At 41.4% G+C, this 12,428-nt stretch overlaps 1 protein-coding gene across 1 annotated transcript in view; it reads left to right on the plus strand.

The window, feature by feature from the left end:
* The window catches only part of SPAG17 (sperm associated antigen 17), a 90,448-nt gene extending 79,366 nt beyond the window's left edge, over positions 1 to 11,082 (plus strand). Inside the window, exons 38-48 of the mRNA XM_066175525.1 lie at positions 120 to 213; positions 677 to 730; positions 2,128 to 2,230; positions 2,848 to 2,944; positions 3,805 to 3,900; positions 4,030 to 4,181; positions 4,638 to 4,804; positions 5,693 to 5,753; positions 6,922 to 7,066; positions 8,193 to 8,330; positions 10,998 to 11,082. Of these exons, the coding sequence (XP_066031622.1) occupies positions 120 to 213; positions 677 to 730; positions 2,128 to 2,230; positions 2,848 to 2,944; positions 3,805 to 3,900; positions 4,030 to 4,181; positions 4,638 to 4,804; positions 5,693 to 5,753; positions 6,922 to 7,066; positions 8,193 to 8,329 (1,106 nt within the window). The 3' untranslated portion in view covers position 8,330; positions 10,998 to 11,082. The remainder of the gene's footprint in view (positions 1 to 119; positions 214 to 676; positions 731 to 2,127; positions 2,231 to 2,847; positions 2,945 to 3,804; positions 3,901 to 4,029; positions 4,182 to 4,637; positions 4,805 to 5,692; positions 5,754 to 6,921; positions 7,067 to 8,192; positions 8,331 to 10,997) is intronic.
* The last annotated feature ends 1,346 nt before the right edge of the window (positions 11,083 to 12,428 follow it).

The following is a 12,428-nucleotide window of genomic DNA, read 5'->3' on the forward strand; positions in this document are numbered from 1 at the left end:
AGGCTTCCATAAAGTGGAAGAAAGATGCATTAAAAATATATCCTCTGATGTTTCTTTTGCATGACACCTAGCAGTGCTTAGCAGGGCACGCCCATTCAGTCCTACCCTTCACCTTGCAGCCCGTGTGAGTGAGCTTTACGTACAGGGAGTGGCTCCTCCCGCCCGGGGTCGCACAGAGATGAGCCCTACATACAGAGAGGACCAGCAGCAGAGGTAGGACAGAGCAGCCAGGACTGGTGCACATGGAAATGACACAAAGGGTGAAGCCTTTGGGAAGCCTTTGGCACAGGGAAGGCACTGTGCTTTACTGACTGTCTTTAAGGGCTGGGACTTGGATCCCTAGATATTTATGGCAGTGTTTTATTGTCTTGTCCTGTGGTTATTTTGTCCCTCTATGTCTCTCTTTCCTTATCTGAAAGATAATTCAAAGTTTGTTGGGAGAGGATTTTGGATGTTTCTTGGATTGAATGATCTAATAAAAATGCAGATACAAGCAAACAATTTTGTACAAACCATACAAGTCCGAGTCAGGAGTCACCTGAGGTGTTTACATAACATACTCTCATAAAAGCATTTTCTTTCCAGGGTTATCTTGTAAATATTTTTGAATTTATAGGAGACTACTAGTTTTCTCATTCCCACTATTCTTTCTTTTTTTTTGTTTTGGGTGATTCAGTCCGGAAGGAGGAACACATGCCTCCAAGTGGCAAAGCAAAATAGAACAGAACAGGTAATAATATTAGTAGGATCAAGTTCTTTTATGAGCCAGCTTAATCTACTTTTTTCAAGGATGGTATTGATTTCACCAAGTCTTGGGTGATGGTCCAGTGGCTTGCCTGCAAATAATGGGGTATTTTCTGCTCAACAGAAATGCTGAATAAATGGTTTTAATCTCTTTTTTTTTTCTTCACCCCCCCACCCCCCACCCCCCAACCTAACAGCTGTTAGGTTTTGGGGAGGGAAAAAAAAAATACTACTGTTAACTTACAATATGCAAAATAAGGCTGAAGTCAGAAGCCCTGTGTTTCATTTCTGGTTCTGCCACTAGTGTGGAAAATACTGTATATTATTATTTTCAAATGCTGATGCTTTAGCTTAAAATTCAGGTATTCCACAAATAAAGCTGATTTTTTCAAACAGAACCCCAGACACATCTCACAGGGTGGTGCTTCAAAGCTTCTCTAGGCAAAACTGTCCCAGCTCTCTCAGCCTCTCTTCACATGAAAGGTCTTCCAAACCCTTGATCATCTTTGTGGTTCTTTTGTGCATCAGACAGCTCAAAAGTGGACACAGTATTCCACATGAGGTTTTCCACATTGCTTCTTAATTATGTTCTGACTTGCATGAGATTAAAAAGCCTTTTAGAGTTTCAGAGTTATATTTTAATATATCATTTCACACTGTTTTGCATCCTATTTTAAAAATTATATTTCCATCCTATTTTAAAAATTACATTAAATATATAGATCTGAGCAGCCAGCACCCAAGAACATCATGTGCAATTCTGGCTCTAAAACCAGTGTTAAAACTCTCAGTATGATTAGAAGTAATAATTTCATAGCTGATGTTAGACCCTGCAAGTCAGTGAAACTCTAGTAGTGTAAAACAGGGCTAAATCAAGCTAATTTAGCAACATGACTGATCTTTCCTCTGGTCAACCTTACCTTCAGAAGTTTGAACAGCTTCTTTTGTATCCACAGAGCCATTAAGTCTTTCTAGGAAAAAAATAAGGCAATTAGATGAGTTTTGTATTTAAAATTTTCACAGTGCATCTGGAATACCAATTCTTCGCTTGAAGTGTTTGTTGGAAGGTGGGAAAGACACCAGTGGCAGTCCCAGACATGTTCCATGAGGCTTAGAGGAATGGAGCATGTTCTGAGGAGAGGCTCTTCATGGCAGGCAACTCACTGTCCATGAGCATTCTGATCAGACCAGTCAATTCTCAATCCACCTCTAAGAAAATTGCCAATTACAAGAATGTTACTCCATGTGATGAACCAGGGAAAAACTGCCACTTGCCTTTACCAATTCCATTTCTTGATGCATAATACTGAAAAACAGGGTAAACTCAGTTGTATTGCTTCTTTTCTTTCTTTTCTCTACCAACAATGTGAAAAACATCTCTAGGAAAGAACTGGATGAACAGAAGACTACATTTGCAGCAATAAAAAACAAAATATTTGCTCCATATTTTGAATCTGAATTCAGCAAGGACTTTTTCCAAGAAAAGGTAATGCAGCTGAAAACTGGATGAGTTCTGTTAGGCCAGCTAGTATCTCCCATACTCCCAAAGACAATTTTTGGTTTTTATCTCGGCCTCTGTTTATCTCAACAAACCATTACAAAAGACAGCTGTGGCAGAATTAATACTGGAAATTGTATGCCCTTGTAAAGGCGGTATATCTTGAAGATGGTATATGTTCACTGAGTACAAACTATGTATAATTCCTTACATAAACTGTGGAGAGAGCCTGATTCAGAGCAAAGCTCAACCTTAGGTTTTTTTTACTTACCCCTCAAACCCCTCTCCCTGCTTATTAGAATAGGAATAAGTAAAACTAACATTCCTAATTTAGAGGTGATCTTGGGGACTTTCCTACTGTGCTCTCACCTGGTAAAAGCTGCAAGTGTGTAAAGCCTACTCAGAAATGTAGGTTGTAACCTGATGTTACTATTTATATCTCTTTTATAATCACCACTTTGGTTCTGCTTATTTGTTTCTTTGCATTCCTTTTCTTTTTTTTTTTTTTTTTTATTTTATTTTTCAGTGGGAGAAGGGTGTCTGCTGGCTGTTTTTCCTAGGTGTTTAGTTGGAAAACCTAAACCTTCTTTCTTCCTTTTCTCCAGTTTCCTGATTTGGAAGCAATGTCTAAGGAACTTCCTCCACTTCAAAAAGAAGAAAGTGTGACTTGCCCTCTGTGGATGCAAAGAGAGCCCAGTGGAGGTAATCGACTGTCTGGCATTGGGTTTGCATCTTCTTAGGAGAAAAAAGCCCTTGTAGACATCACTGAATTTGAAAGAACCACCAGCTTTGGATGCTAAGCTGAAGAACTAGGCTATGAATGAGGAGTGGATAGATGAAAAATGCTCAAGAAAAATTTATTGAATAAATAGTAGTTAGGGGTAGATGAGCAAGAACCAAGGAGGCCAAGTTAAGAAAAAAATGGGTGTGACTGTAGGAAAATTATGGGAGATTTCATTCTGAAATTCAGTGGTAAGCAGGAAATGGTGAAAAGCAATATGGAATAGGAAACATGCAGGCTAAGGATAGACTGGAGGATATAGGAGGAAAGTAGTGACTACATGACGGGAAGCAGTGAAAGAGGGAATCATTATCTTAGGCTTGAGCTTTACAGAACTGAAAGGAATACTTCAGTTCTGTTTAAAAATAGCCTGACAAGTTACTGAAATCATACAGTGAGATTAAAATCATACACAGCAAAGATTCATATCAGGAAATCAGTCCTCCGTGGAGTTTTATCAAACCCTCACTAATTCCCATATTGCCTCATTTTCAATCACCATAAGACCTGTGCTGGATTGTCTTTTAGTCCTTTATGGCTTACAGTTTCGTTAGCCAGAGAACAAGGAATGACTAATCATACAACGGGCATTTTTGAGATCTCTGCGGCCGAGTAGAGCAAAATGCCACATACAAAATTTTCCCAGCCTCTCATGGTTATGTAGACCAAGATTGTCTAAATTAAACTGCCAAAGACTGTGGTTTTGTTTCACGTGTTTATGAAAATGATGGTGATGATAAACAACACTTAACTCAGTATTCCATTATTTTCCCTTGAGCAGCTGAATTTCTTGATACCACAAGTGATTTGTCACTTTCATCTGGCCTTCAGCTGCAGGATCCCTCCAAACAGGATGATGGTCCCAGCAGCACAACAGGTACACCTACCTTCCAGAACGTAGCTGCAGCAGCTTGGTGTCTTTTTGTAACTTCTGACACAATATTTGCAATACAAATTTAAATCCACCTGACACTTTTTCATGCTTTTGGAAATCTTTTCCTTCCAGACCTAAACACGGCAGCAAGAGCAGAAGAGAAACCCTTTCAACACAAAGTTCCAAGTCTGATGGTGGATGTTACAGGACAGACAAGAAAAGAGAAAGTAATATTACCATCATACCTTCAGGGGAAAAAACCAAACACCATACCAAATAAAAAGGTAAAAATAACATCTTTCTTGTCAAGATTCATATCCTTTGAGTCATCTCTTTTCCATAAAACCTTCACCCTGGAGCAATACTGGAACGTATTTTGAATCTGTTTACTGAAACATTTGCAATTTATTTATGTTTACTGGCAATTCTAAGAGTACCTTTCCTCTCAACTGCTAGGAAAAACTCATTCTGCATCAGGCACCTCATGAGAACTGTTTCCAAAAGAGCAGAGCTTCCCCCATTTTCCCTGAGACACCTCAATGGTTTAATACATCTGAAATCTCAAACCAGTATAAATTTTCAGACAGTATTCAAAATGCTGCTTCAGTTTTTACTTGAATTAGGATGTCTTTTTGTAATTCTTCAGGGTGAGTGGACAGAAGTCAAATATAGGTTAAGTAATTCTCTACTTGACTTAATGGCCACCAACTTTCTCTTTGTCTCATATTTTGTTTGTAAAGATAGAAGATCCTACCTCGGGAAAGGTCAGCATATCTTCTCTTGCAACAAGACAGGATCTTACCAACTTCCATCTCATCCCACCCAGGGTGACATTTGGGGTGCTAAAGGAAGGCTGCACCTATGCAACCACAGTAATCATGAAGAATGTTGGTGTGAACTTCTCAAGGTTAGTTTACTCAAACTAAACTCTTAGTACCCTGGTTTTTATCTCTCCAGATAGATCCTGACAAAAATCTAGTATGGTTTCTGTGAAGCCACCACTCCAGAGAAAGCACAGGAATTCTGACAGCCACTTTATAGGTCTGCCAGACCTCTCCATAAGATGGAGCCATATCCTAGGAATCCCTCTTCTACTGCCTTTCCTTCAACAGCTTCTGGTGCAAGGGGATGCTGATAAACTGTTATTCAGGAGGAATGAAATCCACAGGATCAGATTCCAGTGCAGTGCTAAAGTAAAGGTCACATCTGATGTAATGATTTTTAAAAATCTGAACAGTAGGAAGTTGCATTCATAAAAGGACTGAATCTCAGATGTGAAACAATCAGTAAGAAATGAGGAAGCAAAGTTTCTGCTTTAGTTGGTACCATTTAATTAAAGATGATTTGCACAAAATTCCTACCAGTATCATGCCTTCTGCAATTGAATCATATCAAAGATCATTAAATAAAGATTGTTACGGACTTTTGGGTCTGCAACGCACAGGTGTTTGCCAAGAAGCTGTTTGGACTTCAGCTTCCTTTGAATGTGCAGGTTTAAAATGCTGCTGTTTCACATTCTGTTGTAAGAACCAGGCAGTGTTAACAATCTCTTCGAAGGCTTACTTTGGCCCATTCATCTGCTCCTTTGGGGTTTTTTTGTTAGAAACCTGAGCCTTGGAGAGAAGCCCAGGAATACTGCTGTAGTCCAACTTGTACGTTATGATGGAAAGGATGAGCTAAGAAATTCTGCTGTCATTTAAAAAAGCAGAGGAAGAGCAGGCAGCCTGCTTCCTAGATGTGATTTCTCCTGCCTGAAACAGTTTGTGGCAAACTGATTCTTTTCTCTTTCTGACAGGTTTCGGGTGAAGCAGCCACCTCCACACACAGGACTGAGAGTGATGTACACACCAGGACCTGTAGGTTACACAGGAGAGTTTTGGGGGTTTTTTCTAGACTCAGCTGGCCCTCAGGCTAGCTGGGGCACCTTTCTGGGATAGCAGCTGTCTGGGAATAGAGCTGCCAGGGTACACAGTTTTGTTTAAAGTTATTTGAAGTGATGCTGCCTTCCACCGTCCCTCTGCCACCTTCAGCTAAGCACCCCATGCACTCCAGTCTCAGCCTGTGCCAGAATGCAGAGTGATAAAAATGTTTAGTTCAGTGGAAAGCAGCAGGTCAAGCAGTGAGATTATACAGTTTTTTCAAAGCTAACAGGATTACTCTAGCACTGCCTCTGAGTTTTCCCTTCTGCTTAGGGTGTTTGTTATATCTGCTCTGTCTTATGCCTAGACTTAACTTCCTGTCCTGATACCTTCAGTGTTTGAACCTAGTAAACTATTGCCTCAGTCGTTTCTTCTCCTGCTTCCAGCTGTTCTCTTCCTTAAGTTTTTTATCTAGCAAAGCACCATAGCACATAAAATTATCCCATTAAGTAGGAAGCTTTCATGCTTTCTGCCTTTGTTCAGTCTCTCTTTTCAGCTGCATGTTATCTCTGAGTAAATAGTGCCGGTCACTGTCCACACAGCATCCTTGTAATACCAGGCAATATCTTGCCAATGCATGGAATTAAGAAGCAATGACTTGGGCAGAGAGGCAGTGCCAGAATGCAAGTCAAACGTCCTAGTCCAGAGCCTTAGCCACAACTCAGTACTTAAAATCATGGAATAGTGTGGATTGGAAGGATCTTTAAAAGCCCCAGTTGAGATAGAAGGATGGTGTGGGGGACTGTGTCAAAGGCCTTAGTGAAATCCATCTAGAAGGATTTAAAATCCATCTAAATTCTAGATGGCTGGAATAATTTCCATTCTCTTCTCCTCACATCTGCCCCTGTTGTACCTCCCTACCTTTATGTTCTTTTTAGAACAGAATATAGTATGTTATTTTATTTCATTTGGAAGGGACCTACAATGGCCCTCTAGTCCAACTGCCTGACCACTTCAGGGCTAACCAAAAGTTAAAGCATAGTACTAAGGACACTGTCCAAACACTGACAGGCTTGGGGCATCAACCACCAGCTCCAAGGACTGCTGGAGGGGACCATATATGAAACTTGCACCTTACCTGTGAGTCATTCTCTGTCTCTCCTAGGTGGCAGCAGGCTTGCAGGTTGAACTGGAGATAGAGATTTTTGCCATGCTAATTGGAGGGAAAGACACTGGTGGCCTTGAAGAAGTTTCCCATGATATTGAAATATTGACAGAAACTGAAACTCTTCTCCTGCCTGTGAAAGCAAATATCCTTTGTTATTTCTCACACACACCTCATAGCATCCACTCTGGGGATCTTCTTCCTGTTGGGAGCCTCAGGCATTGTTTCCAGTGCAGGCTGTTGCAGGCAGTTTACTGTCCTTTTCAGAAATACACCAATGGCTGTTTTCAAAAGCACAACAAATGAACAATTTAGGATTCTGATGCCAAATGTATTTTACATCAGAATAATGTGGTTTGAAAAGTGGGGAAAGGAAGAATGACAACTCAGAAAGATGTTGCTTTTAAAAAATAAATGAAAATAATAGGAACTCTTTCCCACCCCCCTTCATGAAAATACATTATTATGTTTTTTGAATCTGTGGTAGCATCTGGTGGTACAACCTCATGAGGAACAAAATGATGTATCATTCTGACACTGCACAGGCAGATGGGACAATCCCTGCAGCAGCAAAGATCCAAGCACAGAAGTGCATGAATGCTGTCAGAAATGAGCCTGTGTGGGTTCAGTGGGCTTGTCAATTGTTTAACTGACGACAGCAGTACAGTAAAAGAAAAGAGCCAAGTCAGTACCTATTATTTCTATTTCCCCTGTGCTCCAAGTGAAGTTCTGTTTGACATTTAATCAAATTTACACTTAGAAGTCTGAGAGAAGGGGTCCTCTGGAAACCTATAAAAGAAATAGCAAGGCAAGCTACATCCAAACATGCCAGAAACTTCATTCACAGTAAGGACCACCCTTACCAAGGAAAGGAGAACTTCAGGATACTCTGAGCCTGACCAGAGTAACAGCTAACAGCAACTCCTCTGAGGCTTTGTATGCTCTGGTTGTGATGTTGAAACTCCCCAAATTTACTTTGCATTGACCCAAATAAACCTTTCATGCCTATAATTGCAGAGCTGAGTTAGTGGCATAGCAGCAAAACCAGCTGCTGTTCTGTTCCCACTCATCCAGTCTTCAGACACATTTACAGACCAGCCTTCCCCCATACTCTACCTGTTCCTTTAATCTTTGAGCTGAGGCCACTAGTCCAGATTCAAGTAAGGGTGTTGTTTCACACCCTTACTTCCAGAATTCATTCCTACTTCCATGAGTTATTTTACTTTACGAAATGTACCAAAATGGTTACGGTCCTTAACATGGTATCCCACCTGTCTTATCCAGTGACATGTATGAGTGCCGCCCAGAAGGGTTCCCCCAGGGAGGGATGGCAGCAGCAGTCCAGGCACTTCCTACAAGCCCCAAGCCACGGTTACGGATTACACTCCCACGAAAGCCTTGTAGTTAGTGTAAGTACTGGATGCAGTGACACCAGCTGTAAATAAAACTACAGTTGTTTTACCTACTCTTCACTTCATCAGCAGCATCTTGAACAAAGCTCATGCAAATGATGCACCTATCACACTGACTTGGTAACTGTGACAACAGAGGGGAAACTTTGGATGGCCTTAACCAAAGCACTCACTACAAGGGAACTGCAGGTTATTACAACTGCTCAGCTCAGGAAAGGCACTCACAGCAGAGCCTCCTCAGTCCTGTCCCAAATCCTTCACTTACTGACTCCACATTAAACAAGTCCTTGAGCCTCCTGGCAGCTGGATTTACTACAATTAAGCCCTAATAAATCAGCCTCTCTATAACACTTTTCAGTTTCTAAAACCAAATCTCACAGGTGACCCGTTGACACTGACAGCAAGTCTAATAAGGGACAGGAGTCTTACAGATAGGGCAGCCTCAATGTGATAAGCTCGAATAAAACAAAACCCTCTGCACACATTCATACTTAACATTTCTGTAGCCTTACAGAATCAGTCTATATGAAGAACCACAGAATATCCTGAGTTGAAAGGGAGTCACAAGGATCAGGCCCAACTCCTGGCCCTGCACAGGACATCCTGAGAATCACAGCATGTGTCTGACAGCACTGTCCAAACACTTACTGAACTCTGTCAGGCTTGGTGCTGTGACCACTTCCCGGTGGAGCCTGTTCCAGTGCCCAGCCACCCTCTGGGTGAAGAATATTTTCCTGATATCCTAATTAACTCCTCCCTGACAACTTCAGGCCATTGCTTTGGGTCCTGTCAGTGGTCAACAGAGAGATCAGTGTTTACCCCTCCTCTTCCCTTGTGAGGATGTTGAAGACTGCAATGAGGTCTCTCCTCAGTCTCCTCCAAGCTGAACAAACCAAGTGACCTCAGCCACTGCTCACAAGGCTTCCCCTCAAGGCCCTTCACCATCTTTGTAGCCCTTTTTTGGATGCTAAGACTGTCTTGGAATGGTTAAGTCTTCCCTGACAACAAGAAAGTCTTATTGGGAATTTCTCACAAACCACCAGTCAACATGTTTAACATTAGACTGGTGTTCACTTCACCCCCATGAGCTCAGGCACTCTACAATGCAATTGATGGGGACAGTTCATAAACAGGAACCCTATGGATGTCTCTCCTGAACAGTCCCTGTTTGCTTCATACGTGTAACACTGACATAATCTTTTACTTCCAACTGAAACATCTGTAAGCCTGTCATGTTACCTAACCAATCAACAAAGAAATTCCAGCTGTATCTCATTTCCTCTCCTCTGGAGAAAAAGAAAAGTGACCACATCAGTCAGTTCTCAAAAACTTCACAGACATGTGCCTCTGACTGCTGCATCTGCTTCAGGACTGCCCAGTATACATCAAGTATAGCTTTTCTTCCTGTTTAAATATCTTCTTACCTTTTCCAGTGTGAAATTTTACCCCCAGAGTAACACATAATTATAGTCTAGAAAAACAATCAGTTTAATGCCTTCCACCTCAGGGATTTACAACCTGGAGCTCATCATGAAGGCAGTTTGGACAAACTTCTCTCATTTTGTGTTGAAATGGAAGAGAAATACTCACCCAGTCAGTTCACATTTTAGTGGGACATCCCCAGTCCCAAGAGAAATTCTGATCAGGGTCACCTTCCATGACAAGCACAAAGGGAGATAAATTAACTACACAGTGTTCTCCTCCCACATACCTAATCCAGCTAATCATAGCTGCTGTCACCACAGCCAAACCTCACTTTTCTACTGACAGTGTCCTTTTATGAATTGACTGATAATTCCTATTGAAGCTGGGTGCAGCCATCCCATGCTACCAAACAACTGTACCTAATACCTCTTTGAACATTCTTCCCCTCAAAGTCTCCTGGACTCTAAACCATATCCATCTCAGACATGTCAAGGAACTCTGCGTTGGTTGGTTTAGTCTCACAAAACATGGAACACCAACACTCCTGGGTTAAATCCTGTAATTGGTTAAATAGTCTTGTTCTGCCATCCAGAACAGAAACAGTCAAGTCACTGCAGAGGCACCATGAGAACTTTCTACATTTCTATCACCTTTCCCAAGTGGTTATCACCAGAGCCAGTGATTCTCTCTACTGAGACCTAGAAACTCCCCTGCAACATTAAACTTAATCACAAATTTGCCACACCTCCTAGCAGAGGCCAACAAGCAAAAATCACTGATCAAGCATCACCTGACCAGACTTAGTCCTGTCTCATTTTATTTCCTTAGTTACTCCACATGAATATTTAAAACACTTCAAAAAGATTCCCTTAACACACTCAGAATTAAATAATGCAGTGCGCTGCCCATGAAAGTCTCCACTATTCCTAAGCAGACTGCCCATCCTGAATGTGTGATTATGATTTTTATGCCATTCAATTTGTACAATAAAAGCAAACCTCTAATCTACTTGAAGCCCACGTAAGAACTCTGTCTCAAGTTGTTGTTCCCTTCCAAGAGCAAAAGGCCAAATCAGAAGCCAGTCTGTATCAATCACAGTGCTCATAGAACACTTGCAAAGAATATGGACATAACTGGGTTTGGTTCAACAACTGTACAAAGGTGGAGTTGAGATTTCTGATTTTTTCTGGTTTATTCTTCTTTCCATTCATGTTAATTTTCTGTCCTCTTCCACTACAGGTTCAAGCCCTAGAAGACCAACATGAGGATCAGCAACGCTGAAATACATAGACTTTAGTTCAACCTTATGGAAACATCCAGTGTCATTTTTTCATTTATTTAATCAGATTAAATGAGAATAAATATTTTGCCTTTTCCCTCTTACTGGGAAAGGTGGTCCAAAAGTTGCGCAATCTCCTGTTGTGACTGTCTTGAAATGCAAACAGTGGACAGATTGCTGTATTTCAACCCTCTACAGAGCAGTGCCGCATGGTTCCCACTAAGCTCGTTTTTAAAAGGGATTAGGTTTCTAATAACCTGTGCTGAGGCACCTGAAATCTTTTTCAAGTACTGGGAATGCACCAGGTTTCAATGTAATCAACTGTGATTCTTCAGGAGCTGCTGACCCTGCCCTGGTCTTCTAGTTCCTAAGTTTCTGTTTGCTTTCACAATCATAGGCTTAACTTTCTGTGTGCTCACTCACCTTAAATAAGCTGCAAATACCAGGTGGAGGTTGTGAGTACACCAAGTTACACTTGACAAGAGAGGGATTCTTGTACCCTCTTGTTCAAAGTCACACGAGTACCTTCAAATGTTCATCTGCTCATCTCTCTTCATAGTGGAAGACTGAGACACCTAGAGATGGTCTTTTCCCCCTCCTTGTTCCCACCTAGGCAGCAATGACTAAAAAAGATCACAGGCTCTTTTTGAGCCACCATATTTGTGCATCCAAGTGCAGCTCTGCTTCCTGTTTAGGAATTCATTTCTCACAAGGTCCCTTCCCGTGCTTCATCCTTTTTCCAACGTGACATGCTGAGAGAGAAATGGGGACTTTTCTTCGATACATGTAGATGACTTATTCTCTCAACACTTCACAGTGACTGAGAATCCCATGACTGGGCATTAATAGCAGCTTTCATCAGTGTGAAATATGAATGCCAGTTCTGAGCCCTCACATCCACACTGTTAGGTAAGATACATATTATAACAGTACAGATTTTAAAATCCAGGGAATTTCAGCCAAGAAAGGACAAACTGATGTCCCAAGGATATTAAAAATCCTTTCAGAGGACTGCTGGCACACGACAGACCTCCTCCATTTAAAGCACATGCTGGGCTTTGTCAGTAGTCACCCGAGTCCTGCATTAGTACAGACTCGTCACAAGAAATACAAATCTGAGAAGCAGAGGAAAACTTGAAGAGAACAGCCTGTGTCAGCAGCTAGGAAGAGAGAACAGCACCTTTCCAACCTCTAAAAGACCTTTTCTCCAAGGATTCTTCCCTAATAAGTGAGACAAAAGTGAAGGAATTCCACCTCTTCTAACTTTCATCATTTTAAGATGACTCTGCATCCCAAGCTCCTCTTCTGTATCACCATTTATATCATTCTCACCAGTCCCTGAGTTCATGTGCCCATGGCCATGTTTTCTTCTTCCAGGCCTCCCAGGGGAT

The sequence above is a fragment of the Chamaea fasciata genome, unplaced genomic scaffold, assembly GCF_029207755.1.
Source record: "Chamaea fasciata isolate MVZ Bird 193981 ecotype frontalis unplaced genomic scaffold, bChaFas1.0.hap1 SCAF_2, whole genome shotgun sequence".
NCBI lineage: Eukaryota > Metazoa > Chordata > Aves > Passeriformes > Sylviidae > Chamaea > Chamaea fasciata.